Consider the following 21,221-nt stretch of genomic DNA (forward strand, 5'->3'; position numbering starts at 1 on the left):
GCCATGCGGCAACTTACTGCTGTGAGCTGCACCAGCTTGTCTACATTAGCAGTTTGTACCAATTCACCTCCACTGACATTACATCAGCACAGAGGATTCCTAATGCAGACTGACCTGGATTCAACCCCCTCTGCCAGCGCTAAACCCTCCTGGGGTCCAGTGATCCAATCCCAGGGAAAGAGAGAAATCCCCTGCTGGGAGCATGTCACAACATCCTCTTCCCCAGGCTACTGGGCAGATACAGCAGGGTTCACATTCACCACGAACAGCCGCCCTCTGCACTAACATGCACTGTCTGTGCAAACCGGGGGAGTGAATGGAGCTAAGCAGGGCCGGCTTTAGGCCAATTCCCCCGAATCGGGCCCCGCACCTAAGAGGGCCCCGGGCCCAGTGAGAATCTCTTCCCTGGCTAGAGGCACCTTTTAAATTTTTACTCATCTGGCAGCGCTCCGGGTCTTCGGCGACGGGTCCGTCGCTTGCTCTGGGTCTTCAGCGGCACTTCAGTGGCACTGAAGGACCCGCCGCCAAAGACCTGGAGCAAGTGAAGGACCCGCCACCGAAGACTCGGAGCACCGCCCGGTGAGTACAAGCCCCATGTGTTTTTTACATTTTTTTTTTTAAATATAGTCATCCCTGCCGGGGCCCCGTTGAAACGGTTCGAATTGGGCCCCGCACTTGCTAAAGCCGGCCCTGGAGCTAAGGGACCCTTCACTGCCACAGTCCTCAAGGGGTGAGTTTCAATGCTGCAATAATGGAGGTGTCGACACTGAATTCTGCGGCTCATTTCAGCCTGGCCCTGGGCATGACCCGGCAATGCAGGAAGGCCAGGCTGGTATCTCAGGGTGACATGCTGCAGGCAAAGGGCTCATTGTTGCTCTGAATCTTGTCCCCATAACCACCCCCAGGAAGGTGGGAGCTAACTTGAATCCGCTCATCCCAACGCACAGAGAGGCCTCACATGTGGGTCTCTGGGAGGGAGCGGGAGAAGGGTCTGCAAGGAACATCCTCCAGGAATCCTCTGGCCCAGCTGCTGAAGCTAGACAGGCCATGAGGAGAGACTGACTACGGTAGCTCCAGAGAGGCAAAGACAGAGTGGGGGGGGGGAAGGGCATTGGAAATTCACCTGCCAGATGAGCGATGACAGCGATCAGAACCAAGAACACGGATGTGAGGACGACAGCTACGATGATGGTACGTGCTTTGTGTGTCCTGCAGTTACAACGAGGTTCTGAAACACAAAGACCCGTCAGGCCGGGCCGCGAGGACACGTCTCACCGACAGCACCAGGGCTGGAGCTGCCCTAGAACATGCCCCGTTCTGTCGATGGCTCCTCCCGTCAGACGCTCTGGGAGAGGAGCCCGGAGGGTCAGGCAGGCTGGGGCTGGCAGAACAGTCCCTCCTTCCCCTCAGCCCAGAGCCCTCCCTGGGCACCCCCAGCCAGGCTGTCACGGGGCCTGGTGAGCTCAGGGGCACAGAGATAAAGACCCACTTGTTCTGGTGGCAGGAGCTCAAGCTGCCCCCCACCACCACCATCCCCACCCCCGCGCCGTGCCCCCTGCTGAGCGCTGGCTGGGCCCACACTGCTGAGTGCACCTGTCCCCGCACACTGGGGTCTCACACTGGCCACACACAGCAGAAGGGGGGAGAACGAACCAGGCAGAGCTGGGCCAGGGCTGTCACAGGGGGTCTGACACACCCAGCCCAAAAGGCCCCTGCCCAGCCCCACGGCCACCGCTGTGTGCACCAGGCAGCAGCTGTGAGCCGGGATTGGTGCCCTGAGAGCCCCTGGGGGAGACCCAGTCCCTGCTGCCCACAGATGGGGGTTGCTGGGCACTGGCTGCTGCCACTGAGAACATGGCACCATGTGGGGCAGCCTCAGGGTCTCTCTCCAGCCTGGTCACGGGCAGTGACGCCCCATTACCTGGCTCCCCGACAGTCTCCTGGTGTCCATCACTATTATCACTCTCCTGCAGCAGCTCTTTGCTCTCAGCAGCCCCAGGTGCTGGCCCCATTGTCTCTCAGCGACACTCAGGCTACAGATGCTGCTGCAGGCGCTGGACTGGAATCAGCTCCTCTGTCTGACTGGGTCCAATTCAGTGGCAGCAGTGAAGCTGAGCTGGGGCAGGGATCCTGACCCTGGCTCCTGCTCTGGACTCTCCAGCCAATGTGGAAGCTGAAACAGACCAAGCAAGACAGACCTAGCAGGGTGATTTATGGTTTCTCATTCCCTGCCCAGCAGCCCAACTCCCTGCTAGAGGTGGTGCCATGATGATTAAACCCCCTTGGCCCCATCGGCCCCTACACCCCAAAGGGCTTTAGAGACCTGATCTGCTACAGGCCCCACCCATCAGGAAGGCGGGGGAGGGGGGGAGAAGAGATATGGTTGCCAGGCACCTGGTTTTCAACCAGAAGTCCAATTAGCCACAGCAGCCAGCTCCACAGCAAGATGTTCCTCTGGCTCCTAGGCGAAGGGGCAGCCAGGGGGCTCCGCACACTGCCCCTACCTGCAGCGTGAGCATCAACCCCACAGCTCACATTGACCAGGAACCACAGCCAGTGGGAGCAGTGGGGGCAGCACCTGCAGACAGGGGCAGTGCACAGAGCCTCCCTGGCTGCCCCTAGGAGCCAGAGGCATAGGCAGCAGGTTATATATGTTTGTGGTGCTTGAGCACCAGGAATATTCAGGGCTGGGGGCCCTGCTCCAGCAATATTTGAAGCTGGGTCTCTCCCCTGGCCCTGCCTGGATCGGGCCCCAGCCCCCATGGGTCTCCACCCCCACCCTGCCCCTCCGCATCCCTGCCTGACAGAAAGCAGCGGGCACCTCTCCCCTGCCTGCTTCTCCTGCCAGAGTAGAGCAGCTCCCGGCAGAACTGCTGTCTGCTGCCCCAGGGTCCTAGTGCCTGACCCTCACCTGGCAGGGCAGGCTTACCCTGCCCTTCCGCCCCAGCCAGAGCCCTCATCTCCCCCGCACCCTAATCCTCAGCCCCAGTCCTCAGCCCTCCCACATCATGAATCCCTCATCCTCAGCCCTCATCCCTGCACTCCCTCCTATCCCCAAACTCCCTCCCAGAGCCTGCACCCCTCACCCCTTCCTACACCCCCACCCCAGAGCCTGCACCCAAACTCCATCCCAAAGCCTGCACCCTGCACCCCTCCTGCACCCTAATCCCCAGCCCAGGATCTGCACCCCAGACCTCCCCCCCCAGCCCCCTCCCAGAGCCTTAGGCAGGTGGGGGCAGAGTTGGGGGGCAGGTTCTGGGCACCACCAACATTTCTACAAACTTGCCACCCATGGCCAGAGGGACACGTCTCCACTTCCCAGGGAGCCACCTGAGGTCAGCTCCACCTGTAGCCTGCACCCCAAACCCCCTCCTGTGCCCCTGCCCCAGCCTGGAGCCACCTCCAACATTCTGAACCCCTCGCCCCCCCTGCACCCAAACCCCTCAGTCACAGCCCCACCCCAGAGCCTGCACCCACAGCCAGAGCCCTCCCCACTGTCCCAGCCTGGTGAAAATGAGCAAGTGATGGAGGAAGGGGGAATAGAGGCAGCAAGGGTGGGGCCTCAGAGAAGGGGCAGGACGGGGGGGGTCTCTCACTGCCCAGTCACCCCGACATACGGGGGGAATCCGGCTGCCCCCAGGCACCGCGCCCCTTCACCAGGACATGTCTAACGGCGGCTTCCCGGGACTGCAGGACTCTCCACCCCGCTCGGTCCTTCAGTCCCTCCGGCCCGGGGTGGCCTCGTACCGGCACCTCTTACCCGAGCGTCCCGCGGACTCGTATCACGGGGATCGGAGCCTTCACCGGCGGCCACGAGCTTCTGCTGTTCCCAACACTGCGCGTTACTGGCTCCGCTCCAACCCCTGTGCCGGGCTTTTATACTTCGCCCCAGCTGGTGGGCGGTTCTCTGCGCCGTCGGCATGGAATGTAAATAGAACTTCTGTTTACATTCCATTCCGAACGTGTCTTTAAGGACATTCCGACTCATATTTAGCAGCAGATCTCAGTGTGCAATGTCTCTCTGCTAAGCGAGTTCTGCTTCGCCAAATCCTGACAGGCAGCGAGCCAAGAGCTCTCTCTCTCTCTCTCAGTGGTTATTGCAGACAGATCAGTCACACACACATTGCACTGTGCTATCCAGGCTGAAATTTGAAGCAACTGCCCTGGTCAGAGCCTGTGCTCCAGTGCGCATGTCAACATTTCAGAAGCACCAGTCTTGTTACACAGTGACCTTGGGGCACACTGTGGGGTGCAGCACGGCCCCCCCTTGCACTGTTTCTGGAGTACAGTCAGTGGAGGTGCACAGTCCCACACACATGTGCCATGATCCCACAGCACAGTCATTACAGGGAGCATAGCCCCCCCCGACCTGCATTTATCCCAGGGTGCAGTCACTCTGGGGTGCCTTGCCCCCCATCCAGGGGCAGCTCTAGGAATCCGGCAGCCCCAAGCAGGGTGGCACGCCGCAGGGGGCACGCTGCCGGGCGCTGGTCCCACGGCTCCAGGGGACCTCTTGCAGACTTGCCTGTGGAGGGGCCACTGGTCCCGTGGCTCCGGTGGACCTCCCGCAGGCATGACTGCAGAAGGTCCGCCGGAGCCGCCTGCCGCCCTGCTGGCAAAATGCTGCCCCACGCGCGCGCTTGGCGCGCTGGGGTCTAGAGTCGGCCCTGCCCCCATCTCACTGGTCCTGGGGTCAGGGGCGGCTCTAGAAATCACGCTGCCCCAAGCAGCAGTGCGCTGCGCCGCCCTTCCCCGGTCCTGCGGCGGCTGCAGTCTGTGACAGTGCCTCCCATAAGACTTTATGGAAATATATTTATGAATGTATATATGACATAACTGGAATATGTTTTATGCGACATATGTCATATAACATATCTCTGTAAAGGTTATGATCTACTGAATCTATTCATCCTATTTGTATGCATGTATCATTTTTGTATTTGAAGTTATGAATATTGGCTGTGTACTGGCTTGATTTTAAATAACCTTACCCTATGGCTACACTTAAACTTTCAAGCCGCGTTGCGCCGCAGCGCTGGCGCGCGCTTTGAAGCTAAGTGTAGTCAGCCCCAGCGCTGGGGAGAAAATCCCCAGCGCTGTCCCGTCCCAGCCCCTGTGGGGTGGCGGACAGCAGCGCTGGGGGCGCAGCGCTGGGGCTTGGGGCTTACACTGGGCACTGGGGCGCGCCAAGGCCAGCTGCTGCTGTGTGTTGTGTTTTCACTGCAGCCTGCAGCAGCTGCAACCCTTAGTAAGGCATTTGGTCAGCTTCTTTAGAAAGGAATTTGCAAAGTTAAGTGCCCAATCAAGCACCACCTAAGCCAACAGTGAACTTGAAGATGCCAATCCACATCTGAGCTTTCCCAGGAATGTGGCTTGGCTGGTAAAAACTGTTGAGTCCTGCATGTACATGTGAGTTGCCCGGGTGACTCCAGAACTCCATCTTGGAGCTGGACTTTGCATAGGAGAGAAGTGGGGGTCTCCACCCACAAAGGAGATTCTATTCAAGCCCATGGGAGACTCCTGCATTTTGTCTTCAGCTGGCTAAAGAGATAGCCTCTCCACCCCTAAAGATACCTGAAAGAAACTGGAACAAAGGACAGTAACCACTGGGGTATGAGCGATTGCTGGACCCAGACTAGAAGGAGGCTAGTCTGTAAAACAAAGCTTACTGGAACTGTTGAGGTTTTTATCTGTATTCAGTTGTATTACTGTACTGGACCTACACTTGCGTGTTTTATTTTATTTTGCTTGGTAATTCACTTTGTTCTGTCTGTTACTGCTTGGAACCACTTCAATCCTATATTCTGGATTCAATAAAATCCCTTTTTACTTATTAATTAACCCAGACTATGTATTAATATCTGGGGAGGGGCAAACAGCTGTGCATGTCTCTCCGTGTTATAGAGGGTGAACAATCTATGAGTTTACCCTGCATAAGCTTTATACAGAGTAAAACGGGTTTATTTAGGGTTTGGATCCCATTGGGAGTTGAGCTTCTGAGTGTTAAAGACAGGAACACGTCTGTAACTTGCTTTCAATTAAACCTGCAGCTTTGGGGGCATGTGGATCAGACCCTGGGTCTGTGTTGGAGCAGACGGGAGTGTCTGGCTCAGCAAGACAGGGTGCTGGAGTCCCAGGCTGGCAGGGAAAGCAGGGGTAGAAGTAGTCTTGGCACATCAGGTGGCAGCTCCCAGGGGGGTTTCTGTGATCCAACCCGTCACACAGTCATTCTGTGGTAGGTGTTAAAATGATATAAACACATCACAGAGCTCATATCTCCCTCCTGCTAACACATCCCACCTGGGTAACAACTCCCTGATTCCAGGCTGATGTGGGGAGCTGGTTTAGGTTACATGGTGCATGGAGGGAGGCCAGGCTGAGGGGTGCAATCTGCCCCCCAGTCTCCCATCAGTGTTTCACCTCTCAGAGGTGCACAGATTCCAGGGGCCGTGACTGAGGGGGTCACTCCCAGCTCTGGATTTTCTTTGTCACAGTTGCTGGGGGCTGCTCCCACCTTCCGTCCCTGATTCTTTTGGTTTTTCTTCTTCTCCCTCCCCCTCTTCTCTCTCTTTCCTTCTCCAGTCCCTCCTTCTACCCTGATTCTTTCTCTCCTCCATCCTCTTCCTGCATTTCTCCTGCTCCCCCTTTTTCATCCTCTGGTTTTCTCAATTCTCCCTCCTTCTTCTCCACTCCTCACCTCAATCTCTCCCTCCTGTGTTCTCTCCCCCCACTCCTGAGCCTGCTCTGTACGGAGTCTGGGAGTGGGGACAAGGACTTTCCTAGTGTCCGAGGTGGAGGTCCTGCCAGGCAGCACGGCTGCCAGTCCTGTGGCTCTGAGCAGCATGGTATGGGAGCGGGGGGGAGGGAGGGTGTTGGATAAGGGGCAGGAGGTCCCAGGGGGGCAGTCAGGGGACAGGGAGCAGGGGGTGGTTGGATGGGGCAGAGATTCAGGGGGTCAGGAGAGGGAACAGGGGGGTTGGATAGGTGTGGGAGTCATGGGGATGTAGCTAGGGGTCAGGGCAGTCAGGGGACAAGGAGCGAGGGGGTTGGATGGGTCAGGGTTCTGAGGAGGGCAGTCAGGGGGTGGGAAGTGGGAGGGGGCAGGGGCCAGGCTGTTTGGGGAGGCAGCGCCTTCCCTACCTGGCCCTCCATACAGTTTCGGAACCTCGATGTGGCCCTCGGGCCAAAAAGTTTGCCCATTCCTGTGCTATGTGGTTGTTACAGCCAAAAATCTTCCCTTCACCTCTGTCTGCATTGCTAGCAGCACCAGTATCCCCATCCACAGGTGTGCGCACGGGGTGTGCTCCTGGCACGGCAAGCTGCGGGGTCCATGCTCCCGGGCCGGAGCACCCAGCCAAATGCAGCAAGCTGCCAGCCCCTTCCCCGCCTTCCCCCCTCACCTGGAGCCATGCCACCGCGTACACAGCACTCTGGGGGCCAGGGTTGCGTGCTCCTGCAGGGCGGTGTTTGGCTCCGCGGGGAGGCAGACATGCTCCCTGCTCATCTGGAGCCATGCCGCCGTGCACGCAGCATTCTGAGGGGCCGGGCTGCCTGCTCCCACGGGGCAGTGTGTCTGGCTCTATGCTAGGAGCCTCATGGTAAGGGATAGGGGGGTGGGATCCCAGGGGTGGTTAGGGGCGGGGTCTCTGGAGGGAGCAGTCAGGGAGCAGAGGGGGTTGGATCAGGCATGGGAGTCCTGGGGTCTGTCAGGGGGCGGGGGGTGAATAGGGGTCATGGCAGTCAGGGGACAGGGGGCAAGGAAGGTCCTGGGGGGGCTCTTAGGGTGGGGGAGGTCTCTGGAGTGGGTGGTCAGGGGACAAGAAGCTCGGGGGGGGGGGGGGGGTGGATGAGTCAAATGTCAGGAGGCCCGTGTTATACAGGGCCCATTGACTGTTCTGTCCTGAGGCCCTGAATTGCAGTCAGTGAGCCTGAGTGACTGCAGAGGGAGCGGCACAGGAAGGACCTGCTCCCAGGTGGAGTGGTTCAGAGCTGCTTCAGCTTCCTGTGGTGGAGGGAAAATATTCCACTTGTTACCAGATTTGCCCATTACTTTGGGGTACGCTCATTTAGGGGCCGGGGGTGTCAATAATTCTATTAATGTGCTGCTTGTGTTCTTATACAGAGCTCTACTTCTCCCTTCTGCCAGTTTCCTCCCAGTGGAGCTACCCTGCAGGGTCTAGGCTCCCCAAGGCTGGGTTCTTCCAGCCCCCAAATCAGATGAGTGTGTGCACACGCGCGCACACACACACACTAACAGAGCACATCTGAGAGGACCAGGTAATCAGCACTCACAAGCTGACCCCTTAAATGTCCCTGCACTCAGCAGGCTGGATTGAACAGCAATTTTAATCTGTTACCCTCATATGCCCTTGAAATCAGCAGGCTGGGCTAAACAGAACTTTTTAAGCTGCCACTCTCATATGCCCCCAGATTCAGCACTTAACCCACTTTCACGCCACAACCATTCCACTAATAACCCACTTGATGAGCAAACCCCACAGGATTTTTGGGCACTCCAGGGATCTTTAGTTTAGGTCAGGGGTAAGCAACCTATAGCATGGGTGCCGAAGGCGGCACGTGAGTTGATTTTCAGTGGCACTCACACTGCCTGGGTCCTGGCCACCGGTCCCAGGGGCTCTGCATTGTATTTAATTTTAAATGAAGCTTCTTAAACATTTGAAAAACCTTATTTACTTTACATACAACAATAGTTTAGTTATATATTATAGACTTACAGAAAGAGACCTTCTAAAAATGTTAAAATGTATGACTGGCACATGAATTACTGGGCCTGTGATGATGATGATGACCAGGGCTTGCTCACCGGTGGCTCCCCCTCCCTGTGCTGTGGAGGCACAGCCAGGCAGGTCTGCATCTGCAGGCAGGCACCCTGTGTTATGTGCAGCTCCCGTGGGCCCTGATAGCCACTAGACTGGGAGCCTCCCGGCCAATGGAATGGGCTGGGCTCGGGGGTGGAAGGCAAAGGGGGAGATTGTAGGGAGCTTTGGAGGAGGGGAGGCAGTGGGGGAGGGGAGTGGGCTGGCACAAAGGGGAGGGCTCTCTGGAGAGGAGTGACAGGGGCACAGGGGTCATTGGGAGTCTTTCGAGGGGGCAGAGGGTTGTGTGGGTCTCTGTGGGGCAGGGGGCTGTGATGGACAGAGCCAGCTGCAACCTGGGTCTGCTCTGCGGGGAGTGTTGCTATAGTCCCCTCAGGAAGCCCCCCATCCTGTGTATTTTATACCAGCCCCGGGGTGCCCATTGCTGCTCCTTTGCCCGCCCACGGCTCCATCTGTCTGTCCCCACAACCCCCCAGCTGTGTCTGTTTGTCCCCACCAATGGCCCCCCCGCTGTGTCTTTGTGTCTGTCTGTCCCCCCCCCCGCTGTGTGTGTCTGTCCCACAACCCCCTGGCTGTGTCCTTGTGTCTCTGTCCCACAACCCTCAGCTGTGTCTGTCTGGCTGCCCCCACCACTCCCGGCTGTGTGTGTCTGTCCCACAACCCCCCAGCTGTGTCTGTTTGTCCCCACCAATGCCCCCCCCCGGCTGTGTCTTTGTGTCTGTCTGTCCCCACCACCCCCGGCTGTGTGTGTCTGTGCCACAACCCCCCTGGCTGTGTCTGGCTGTCCCCCGCTGTGTGTGTCTGTCCCACAACCCCCGGCTGTGTCTGGCTGGCTGCCCCTGGCTGGCTGCCCCCACCACCCCTGGCTGTGTCTGTCTGTCCCACAACCCCCCAGCTGTGTCTGTTTGTCCCCACCAACAACCCCCCCCACCCCGGCTGTGTCTTTGTGTCTGTCTGTCCCCACCACCCCCGGCTGTGTGTGTCTGTGCCACAACCCCCCTGGCTGTGTCTGTCTGTCCCACAACCCCCCAGCTGTGTCTGTTTGTCCCCACCAACGACCCCCCCCCCCGGCTGTGTCTTTGTGTCTGTCTGTCCCCACCACCCCGGCTGTGTGTGTCTGTGCCACAACCCCTGGCTGTGTCTGTCTGTCCCACAACCCCAGCTGTGTCTGTTTGTCCCCACCAATGACCCCCCCCCCGGCTGTGTCTTTGTGTCTGTCTGTCCCCACCACCCCCGGCTGTGTGTGTCTGTCCCACAACCCCCCAGCTGTGTCTGTTTGTCCCCACCAATGCCCCCCCCGGCTGTGTCTTTGTGTCTGTCTGTCCCCACCACCCCCGGCTGTGTCTGTCTGTGCCACAACCCCTGGCTGTGTCTGGCTGTCCCCCGCTGTGTGTGTCTGTCCCACAACCCCTGGCTGTGTCCTTGTGTCTGTCTGTCCCACAACCCCAACTGTGTCTGTTTGTCCCCACCAACGACCCCGGCTGTGTCTTTGTGTCTGTCTGTCCCCACCACCCCGGCTGTGTATGTCTGTGCCACAACCCCTGGCTGTGTCTGGCTGTCTCTCCCCCGCTGTGTGTGTCTGTCCCACAACCCCTGGCTGTCTCCTTGTGTCTGTCTGTCCCACCACCCCCAACTGTGTCTGGCTAGCTGCCCCACCACGCCCGGCTGTGTCTGTCTGTCCCCGCTGTGTGTGTCTGTCCCACAACCCCCTGGCTGTGTCCTTGTGTCTGTCTGTCCCACAACCCCCAGCTGTGTCTGGCTGGCTGCCCCCACCACCCCCGGCTGTGTCTGTCTGTCCCCAGCTGTGTCTGTTTGTCCCCACCAACCCCCCCGCCCCCCCAGGGTCCAAGGGTCTGGCTTCCCCCACAGCACCCCCGCAGAGGCTGTCTGATAAAGACAGACGCTGCTGCTGCTCGGCTCAGGGCTCAGACGCTGCCGGTGGCTCGCTCCCCCTCCCTGCTGTGGAGGCGCGGCCAGGCAGCTCCGGCACCGCCCCCGGCAGCTCCCATTGGCTGGGGTTCCCGGCCAATGGGCTGTGAGCCCAGTTGCTGCTGAGGGCTCTCCCGGGAGCTGCTGCTGCAGTGAGAGCGCCGGGTGTAGCAACGCGGGGACCCCCAAAGCACAGGGCCTGGGGCCCAAACATTGCTGGAGCTGGGCCCACCTTCTGGATTATTGGTGGGTCCTGGGCTCCACGGGCCCATAGAACTCGCCGCCTATGCCCGCAGGCATGCTCCACCGGAGCCGCAGAACCAGCGCACCCGCCACCGGAGCCGCGGAAACAGCGCACCCACCGCAGGCACTTCTGCCCCGGCCCGCGGGACCAGGGAAGGGCGGCGAGCGCGCTGCCCTGCTTGGGGCGGCATAATTTCTAGAGCCGCCCCTGGCTTTGCACCCAACTTGTTTGGCAAAAGTGGGCATTTGTCCCATTTGCTTTGCCAAAAAAAAGTCAGGACAGCTGGGACAGGGCTTAAAAAGGGACTGTCCTGGCCAAAACAGGACATGTGGTCACCCTAGGTGCAGGCCAGTGGGGGAGAGCTGGGCCCATGGATCATCAGTAACAAACGGGGCCTTTAGCTTCAGTGGGGACCCACTGACACTTTCATTTGTAACAACAAGGAGTGTGTTAGTCTCTAAGGTGCCACAGGACTCCCTGTTCTTTTGGCTGATACAAACTAACACGGCTGCCCCTCTGAAACCAATTTAATTTTTGTCAGCATTACACTCCTGCTGCTGAAAAGCAGCTGTCAGAACGGGGGCAAACCAAAGTCAAATGTGGACCACGGAGGCCTGAATCTCTCCCCTCTCCCTCCACTTCCAGCCTCAGGCCTCTGCCTCACTGGGTGGCTACAGGGCTGGCCACTTTCTCCAACTGCCTCATCAAATCTCTCTCCCTCAGGCCCTGTCTGGACTATGCCCCAGCTTTTGAACAGTCACTTGCAGGAACCCCGTGAGTGGGCCAGGCCTCCAGAGGGTCTCAATCTCCCTGCTGGGTAGGCTCCTGCATTCAGGGTCCAGGGGGGATCTGGGCAGGGGACAAGCTCCTCCATCGCAGGGTTCAGGGGATCAGTGTGTGGGGAGGCTCCTCCATTAGTGGTGTTCAGGGGGAATCCATGCATCCTACACACTTTGGGGGCCTCCCCAATGTCATCCCCTTCCCGCCACCCCAGCATGGAGCTCCAAGAGAATGGCTCTGCACTGGGCAGGGCACTGCCGGGTGCTGTGTGCCCCAGAGGCAGGGCAGGGCTCGCTCCTTGCAGTGAGAGGGGAGCTGTGGTGGTCAGTGATCCTGCTGGCCCAGATTATCAGTGGTTCTAGGCACCTAATACCCCTATTTTGGTAGTGAGGCACCTAAATACCTTTGGGGATCTGGGCCTCGGGGCTTAAGCTACTTGCAAAAATGAGGCTTTATTCTGGGTCTGAGGCCTGGCCGTGCGGAGCCACCAGAGCTGCCCAGTGCCCTGCCCAGACTCTCTGGGAAGCTCAGCCCTTTTTTAAGCTCTTTCCCAGCTGTCCTGACTTTTTTTTGGCAAAGCAAATGGGACAAATGCCCACTTTTGCCAAAAAAGTGGGGTGCAAAGCAACCCCTAGCAGGGTGCGGATGAATGTTCAGTGGGACAGGAGGGGTGATACCAGCCCCCATGGGGGGAGGGAGGGCTCAGGTGGGCAGCAGGATCCCAGGGGGGGAGTGAGTGGAGTGGGCCGGCCCGAGGCAAGTGCCTCAGTCGCCTCATCCTTGTTACGGCTCCGTACATAGCAGACAGGACACTGCCATGGCACACAGGCCCCGGTTCTTACATGCTCAGAGAAATTCAAATCCAGCTCTGCCTTCACTAACATTGTCATGCCACAGTAGGAGGGAACATGCTGTCCCTTGGCAGCGCTCCCCAGCGTTACAAAGTCCAGGCAGTTGGAAGTGGAAAATAAGTACAACCCGCCCACTTCTGCTAATGGAGCTCAGAAGCTGCTCAGTGCTTTGTGGTATGATCTCAGCTGTCAGGCTCTTCCTGTTTATTACTTTAGCCCAAGGCTCAGTACAAAGTAGCTCCCTTAGTTCATACAGCAGTGGGCTCTGCTTAAAGAGAACTGCCCATTGTTCTGCAGTAGGGTCGCCAAGTTTGTGTTTAAAAAATAAGTTTTCTTAGCACCCTCACTGCACCCCTCTTATGGTCAAGATGGGGGCCAAAGTGTCCACAAAATACCAAGTTTACAGAGCTGCTCTGCTCCCTTGTCTTCTACACCCATTAGAGACCTGCCCCCTCTATCGTCACCAAATCCAAATATGTAACTACCTGCAACACCACCTGCGCAGCAGAATGGGAATCAAATGGTCTGACAAAATCACCACCAATGCAGTGCTATGGCCGGCAGCCATGCCAGCGTGGAAGCTATGCTAGCGCGGAGGCAAATGACCTGGGTCAGCCCCGCCCTACGTACCGGTATGGATAACAATTGACTGCCTAAGAGAGTTCTGTACGGCGAATTCTTTACGGCGAATTTGAAAAAGTCAGTAGGAAGGTCGGCTGCCCCAAACGCCGCTACAAGGATTGCATGAAGTGGCACATACAGGCTGCTGGGCTGGACTTAATGACCCGGGAGAATATGGCCCTTGGCAGGCAAGCTTGGCACCCTGCTTCGAAGGAAGCAGAATGATCAACAGAATATTGCTGTGGCACCTTGGCTGCCAATAGGAGACTGTTTGCATAGAGCAGATCAGGGCAGGTTAGAAATATTCTCCCCAGTGGGGCCAGGCTGCAGCTCATGGCGGCTGAGGGATAAACCGGGCTCTGAGCTGCCCAGAGACACCTCTCTGGCTGGTTCATGCCTTGGGACAGGGTTACATTTTATCTTCTCTGGATCAGGATTGTTTGCTGCTGCTGGTCCCTTTGCTACAAGAATCTTCAGAGGTTTGCTACAGGATGTTAGTGTATATCCTTGCGGGCAACAGTTTTAGGAAAAAATCACTGAAGACACAGAGCTGTAAACCTTGAAGCAGCCATTTATTGCCACGCACTGAACTAGACAAAAATCAGCCAAAACTGGCTGAGCTATCCCCTAATAATCTAACTCAGTTGCCATAGCAACACAAGATTCTATTACCACAACAGCCAAATACACAATTGGAAATGCTGGTCTATTTTTAGCCGGACTTTTTAGTTCTGCACACAGTCATTCAGAAATGTTTTGGCTCAACTCCAGATGGGGCCTTGTGACAGATCCATTCAGTTCAGGGCTGGCTGAATGCCACAAATTACTCAAGACTTTCCGCCCTCAAACCCATTATGTTACAGAAACAGCAGAATTGCCCCACCAGCTGTAGGCGATTTAGTTGAGAGGCAGGGGAACAGGAAACAAAGTAAGATGTCATGTGAGCTCTCCCTGAGAGAGCAGAGATCGACTGCCCTCCGGGCCAGCAGCAGCTCCTGACTCTGGGTCACTTTAGTGCACAAAGCAGCCTTAGGGTTACAGATCTGTCTCCCCCTCCCTCCACCCTACCAGCCAGCCACAAAGGAGGCTCCCTCCTTCACACAGATCATAATGGGGCCCCCTACTCTAACCACTGTAGGCCCACTCCCCTCCCAGATTAGCAGGAGATAGATCTTGCTTGTCTGTCTCTCCCTATGGGTGTCTGCATGGGCAGGAAGACCAGATGTGAGTTTTAGAGGGAGCTGAGTCAGCACATAGCTCAGTTCCAAACCAGGTATTTAGAAGCGAGGACAGATTTTCTCCCCCTGTCTGGGGAGAGGAGAGACCTGGCCCTATAGATACTCAGGGGAAAAAGGTAAGGAGACGTGAGCAGGGGGTGAAGGAGTTAAGAGGAAGACTCAGCCCTATTGACACCCATGGGGCAGGGGATTTGGGACACAGAGAGAGAAGGGGCTGAGAGGAGAGATTCAGCTTATAGATACCCAGGGAGAGGGACCCCCTCAAGAGTCACCTGTTCCCAGCCCCTGGAGGGGCTTGAAGGTTTCCAGGGGCTCATGGGCTCCTTTTTCCTGGGGAGCTTATGGCTCTGGTCTGCCCTGGCCTGGGGGACTTTCATGTTCCTTCCCAGATACAGCAAAAATCCCCCCCCCCATGCACACACAATGGAGGAGCCTCCCTCACTCTCCCCTTCCAGATCTCTCCCTGCACTCCATGTAGAAGAACCTCTCACCCAGCTTGGGTTCCCCTCTCATGCCCCCAGGAACAGTGAAGCGATAATAACCCAGTGGTAAATGAGCTGCATGTGGGGTGATTGCAGAGAGAGTAGCACAGGAAAGACTCACTTCCAGGAGGGTTAGTACCAAGCTGCTTTGGCTTCCTGCCGTTGAGGAGAAAAAATATTTCACAAGCAACATCACTGGCATGGTGCCCAGAGCAGGGGAAAAAGTCAGAGCCTCATTGTAATTACTGAGTCACTGGCACTGTTCACAGTCACAGAGCTGTGGAACAGAGATCTCTCTCTGTTCCTCCTGTGGGATTGAGGACTACGCCATTAAGGGCTGAGCTTCCCAGGCAGAGAATCTGGGCAGGGCACTGGGCAGCTCTGGTGACTCCACACAGCCAGGTCTCAGACCCAGAATAAAGCTTTGCTCTTGCAAACACCATAAGCCCTGAGGCCCAGATCCCTAAGGTATTTAGGTGCCTCACTTCCAAAATGGGGGCATTAGGTGCCTAAATACCTTTGAGGACCTGGGCCAGTGTGATCACTGACCACCACAGCTCATCTCTCCCTGCAGAGAGTGAACCCTGCCCCGCCTCTGGGGCACAGAGCACCCGGCAATGCCCAGCCCAGCGCAGAGCCATTCACTTGAGGCTCCATGCTGGGAGAGGATGAAATTGGGAGGCCCCCAAAGCTGAGTGTGTAGGACACCCAGATCCCCCCTGAACACCATCAGTGCAGGAGCCTCCCCCCACCCTGATCCTCTGAACCTCCCCAATCAGGGGCGGCTCTACAAATTTGGCCGCCCCAAGCAGTCATGCCCGGGAGGCGCCCCTGAGCCGCGGGAGCAGCGGACCTCCTGCGGGCATGACTGCGGAGGGTCCGCTGGTCGCACGGCTCGGCTGGACCTCCCGCAGCTGTGGACAGTTCGCAGGTCCGGCGGCTCTGCTGGAGCTGCCGCAGGCATGCCTGCGGGAGGTCCAGCCGAGCCGCGGGACCAGCAAACCATCTGCAGTCATGCCTGCGGGAGGTCCACTGGAGCCGCGGGACGAGCACCCCCTCCACAGTCATGCCTGCAGCAGGTCCGCTGCTCCCGGGGCTCCGGTGGACCTCCCACAGGCATGACTGCGGCAGGTCCGCCGGCCCAGCCTGCCGCCCCCCCGGGAAAGGGCTCTGGAGCCAGCCCTGTCCCCAATGGAGGAGCTTCTCCCCTACCCAAGTTCCCCCCGAGCCCCCAGTGAAGGGAGAGTGAGACCCCCTAGGGGCCTGGCCCGCTGACAGGGTTTGTGCAGGAGACTGTACAAAAGCTGGGGTGTAGCCCAGGCCCTGTGGCTCTGTGACGGGGACTGAGTGAGAGATTTGGAGGAGGCAGTTGGATAAAGCGACCAGCCCTGGAGCCACCCAGGGAGGCAGAGGGGTGGGGAGGAGGAATTGGAGGAAGAAGGGAGAGATTTAGGCCTCTGTGACCTACATTTGATCCCTCCATCTTGGCCTGCCCTGGTTCCCAAAGCTGCCTTTCAGCCGCAGGTAGGTAACGCTGACCCCAATGGAAGTGTCAGTGGGACCCCACTGAAGTGAAAGGCCCTGTTTGTTCCTGATGCTCCATGGGCCTGATTCTCCCCTGCGGCCCGGTACCTTGTGTTGTCCCTCACACATGCACATAGCGTGGAGGGGACACACTACTGTGGCGCACAGGGAGTGAGAAATCAGGCCATGCAAATCCAGCTCTGCCTTCAATGTGCTGTCCCTTCTCCCTTGGCAGCGCTCCCCAGCGTTATGAAGTCCAGGCATTTGGGGTGGAAAAGAACAGTGATCCGCCCACTTCTGCTAATGCAGCTCAGGAGCTGCTCAGTGGTCTGATCCCAGCTGTCAGGCTCCTCCTGTTTATTACTGTAGCCCAAGGCACAGTAGAAAGTTGCTCTCTTCATACAACAATTGACTCAGATTAAAGAGAACTGCCCATTACTCCGCTTTGCCAACAGAAAATTTAAAAAATAAGGGACTGTTTTCTTAGTATCCCTACTGCATCCCTCCTCCTGATATTATCATCATCATCATCACTATTAATAATAAAAAGCAAAAGTCTACAAAAAAAGAGAGCGCAGGGCGGGTACAGACTCTTGGGGAGGCATTTGTGTAACTCGCAAACAAGCCGGCTGAGACTCAGCTCCCGAAACCGCTTGGTTACCCTCCATCCCCAGCCCCGTGCAGTGGGCTTAGAGCCAGGCAGTGCCGGAAACTGGCGCCCTCCCGGTTTTTATCCCCCTGGAATCGGAGGCACGTGGTGCTCTATGGCACGTAGACGTCTCCTCGCACCAATTGGCTCGCTCGCTTCCAGGCCAACCTCCTTTCTGCAGCTCGGGGGCGGTGACTCGCCCTGCTCGCGATCTAACAAACAGTCTGGTTGCTTTATGCTTTCGGTTCAGCGTTTCCAGCTCTGCTGTCCCGGTGAGTATCTGGGAAAAGGGGCGCGCGGGTCTGAGGGGCGAGACCCCGCCCCAGCGACACCCAGGAGCAGGGGGGGAAATGAGGACGAGGGAATGGGGGAGACCCTCAGCCCCAGAGACCCCCGCGGGGAGGGGATGGGGAACCGGCACTGGCAGAGACCCGTCGTGGGGTGTAGGGGAAATGGGGACTGGGGGAGCTGTAGGGAGCTGGGGGGGAGGGAGAGACCCACGGGAGGGGGCTGTGAGTCGCAGACTGGGGCTGAGATTTCCAAGGGGGTTTGTAGCGGTCGGGGGCTGCAGAGGAAAAGGTTGGAACTTGAAAGCGCTGCGGCAGAGCGGGGGGTGCCCGGCCCTGGGGTGCGGGCTGCGGAGAGCGCGGTACGGACAGTAACCAACAGCGCCCTGCAGGAGCCGGAGCGCACGGACTGAACTAGCTGGGGACTGGCGGCGCTTCTGCTGCTCTAGCCTGGCAGGGGGCGCTGCAGGGCTGATCCGCATTTATAACGCTGCAGCTGCTGGTGAGGAGCCAGCTACAGGCGGGTGGAGGGGGGGCGTTTCCCAACAACCGACACCATCTTGTCTGCGCTTCCTCCTGATGTAGACACCCCCGACCCCGCCTCTTTTGGGGAAAAACCACCAGGCGGGGAGAGATCAGGGCTTGGAATTAAACCATGTGCGGGGCGGGAGAGTGTTAACCCAAAATTGACCCTATTAAATTGAGGCTTATGTAGACATAGCCCTGTGCTTTAATGCTGGGGGCGGGGGCTACTTCCCCCCGGCCCCTCCCCCCGTCTACGAGTGGGCTTGGAAGGATTTGATTTTATCAGTGTATGTCAGGTTCTCTGTACACAAGCAAACTGAGAAACTATTTCCAGCAATGATCATTGATATTTACAGAGCGGCACAGTAAGAAAAATGCTGCCAGAGAACTTACTAGTGTTTGATGTATGGCTATTGACTTTGTACATTTGGACATGTGGTGTTCACAGTTTGTGTTTTAACTTTCTGAATGTCAATCAATGTCTACTGGCCCTAAACAATTGTCTGACCTCCCCCCTGAATTTCCCATAAATGAACATTTAAATTGATAAAAAAAAACGCTTAAACCCCATAATTTCATGCAACTGTGAAAATTTAAATTGTTAAAATTTTGGAGCTTAAATATAAACATCCGTATTCTGTCAAAATTATAAAAACTAAATGAAAATTGAATTCAGCCAAGAGTGTTCTTGGCTGTTTGGTTTCTGAGCCTTTAGGGAGGAAATAGGTCTTATTTTCAAGTGTTTTGTATCCACAGGGACTAGAAACTTAATTTTATTTTTTTTTAAATTGAAGTGAAATTCTCACAAGAGGACACTATAGCTGCTGGTTCTCTTTGTGGGTGGGCGGGTGGTATGGATTCCGTGCTGCCCTCTGGCGAGTAGAAAAATTCACTGCTCAGAACTTGCAGCCTTTTCACAAACAACCACCATCTTATCTGCCCTTCCACCCATAGGGTTGCCAGATCTCCATGAATTAAAGATTAATCATTAATTAAAGATCGTCATGTGATTAAATCTCCAGGAATATCTCCAACCAATGGCAACCCTATTCCACCAGCAGACACTCCCCTACCTTCTTGGCCTCTGCCAGAGTAGCAGGACCATGGACAAAGAGGCATCAGAGTTAGTAACGTAAACCGCAGGCAGTTCCCTTCAGTTAACACAGTGGGCAGACCAGCACCGAGTCCATAAAACCTGCATGTGTAACACCCAAGGGCAGGGATCGGCAACCTTTGGCACGTGGCTCACCAGGGCAAGCACCTGGTGGGCCGGGCCGGTTTGTTTATCTGATGCGTCCGCAGGTTCAGCTGATCACGGCTCCCACTGGCAGCAGTTTGCTGCTCCAGGCCAATGAAGACAGCGGAACGCAGCAGCCAGCACATCCTCAGCCTGCGCCACTTCCGCCGCCCCATTGGCCTAGGATGGCGAACCGCAGCCAGTGGGAGCCCGAACCTGTGGACAGGGCAGGTAAACAAACCGGCCCTAGCGAGTGTGTGCCAAGTGTCACCATCTGGGCCAATCAGGAGGATATGTGAGGCTGTTACAGCCACAAGCTGAATTTTAGCTTAAATTGTAGCAGCTCATGCTGTTGGCTCTGGAGATCCAGGCCCCGTTCAGTTGCCAGTGTATTAGCCAAGGGTGGCGGTGGGGGAGCCTGAGTTGAGATTTTCAAAGCAACCTAGGGGATTTAGATACATAATTATCTGTATGCAGTAGTGCCTAGATGACCCAACTGAGATAACAGCCCTGTTGTGCACTCCTCTTCCTTTAATTTTAACGGAAGCTGTGTCCACATCGCAAAGATGTAAAGAAAGCAGGAGGTGTTTAAAAACATGGAGTGTGGGGTTTGGTTTGGTTTTTTGAAGCGGGGAGGACATCTGGAGCTGTACCTCTTTCTCTGTCTTGCTTCTTAGTATGGCAAAGACGTCCCTACTGAATCCTCTTTTTCCCACAGCACTGAACCTTTGTGGGGGAGGGAATCTCTTTGAAATTTAATTTCTTTTGGGATGACATGTGGGGCTAAGCAGGAAGGAGCAGTATTTATCTCACCCTCTTCACCTGGGGAAGGGGAGGGACAAAGGACCAATCTGGATTTGGAGAGCAAAATTTAAGTTTGACCTGTACTAAAGTCATTTCTGGGCTGTATGTTGCTGTGGTAGAGTTACTGTTTCACTTCAGGTGATTAAAAGTGGGTTGGTTTTCAGGAGTGAGAGAGGGGGCTGTGGGTTTCTATTCCCAGGTCTGGAAGAAGAGTGGGAGCTAATGGTTAGAGCACATTTTATGCCCTGTTTTGAGAGGAATAATAGTACAGTGGCTCAAGCAGAGCATGGAGTCAGGATGCCACATTCTAGTCCCAGTTCTGCTTCTGTTATCACAGCTGGCTGTTGGTTATTACTTCTACCTTAATTTCACCCTCAGAGATCTTTGAGGGGGCCGTTTAGGGGTCTGGGGTAAAAATTTGTCTGGGGCTTGGTCCTGCTTTGAGCAGGGGATTGGACTAGATACCTCCTGAGGTCCCTTCCAACCCTGGTATTCTATGGTTCTATGTTCGCCCTGCTCCGTGCAGAGCAGGAATAATTCATTAGTGTTTGTAAAGTCCATTGAACTCCTAAAATGAAGTTGTGTCAAACAAGATAATTCTGTTCTTGATGAACGAGGTGCAGTGTAATGCTGTGCAATGCTGACACCTCGTGGAGACTCAACATTGCAACAGCCTCTCGGCAAATAGAACATTTGTTAGGAATTGACGATGATGTATAATCCTAGTGGCTGCCCTGTTAGAATGGTGTTAAACATATTTAAAAGTGTTTTTAATTTTTAAGGGGTGGGGGCACACACTCAAAGGCTTGCTGTGTGAAAGGGGTCACCAGTACAAAAGTTTGAGAACCACTGTGCTACAGTACGGTGATTCAGTGTGGTTTAATCAGTTTATGTTCTCTTTAATCTGTATTTAGGTGTATTTTTATATTTTGCACATTGGCCTGTGGCTAAGTCACTATTAATATACTTGACCTACAGTGCAGCAGCAGGCTGAGGGCAGGTCAGTAGAAACACCCACACGTTATTTGCTCCATTACTTTAGTACCTTATCAGCAAGAAAAACGATTTGGAGAGGAAATAAGGAGTAAACCTTCAATATGGCCGGTGGGCTGTGCTGGCCCCGCTATAGATCCTGTGAATGGAGCCAGGGTTGCAGAAACCTTGCAGTGCCCCACCAGCAGGGGTGAGCTGCAGCCGGTTCGCACGGGTTCGC

The 21,221-nt window shown here is 56.2% G+C and overlaps 2 protein-coding genes across 4 annotated transcripts in view; one reads left to right on the forward strand and one right to left on the reverse strand.

The window, feature by feature from the left end:
* The window catches only part of LOC120394454 (C-type lectin domain family 2 member D-like), a 100,080-nt gene extending 96,212 nt beyond the window's left edge, over positions 1-3,868 (reverse strand). Inside the window, exons 1-3 of the mRNA XM_039518691.1 lie at positions 3,761-3,868; positions 1,922-2,173; positions 1,124-1,228 (exon numbers count right to left, since the gene is read on the reverse strand). Of these exons, the coding sequence (XP_039374625.1) occupies positions 1,124-1,228; positions 1,922-2,012 (196 nt within the window). The 5' untranslated portion in view covers positions 2,013-2,173; positions 3,761-3,868. The remainder of the gene's footprint in view (positions 1-1,123; positions 1,229-1,921; positions 2,174-3,760) is intronic.
* Positions 1-21,221, forward strand: part of LOC120394448 (C-type lectin domain family 2 member B-like) — a 1,239,960-nt gene that overhangs the window by 1,154,152 nt on the left and 64,587 nt on the right. The gene's annotated exons all lie outside the window — the stretch shown is intronic.

Source organism: Mauremys reevesii, unplaced genomic scaffold, assembly GCF_016161935.1.
Source record: "Mauremys reevesii isolate NIE-2019 unplaced genomic scaffold, ASM1616193v1 Contig6, whole genome shotgun sequence".
Lineage (NCBI taxonomy): Eukaryota > Metazoa > Chordata > Testudines > Geoemydidae > Mauremys > Mauremys reevesii.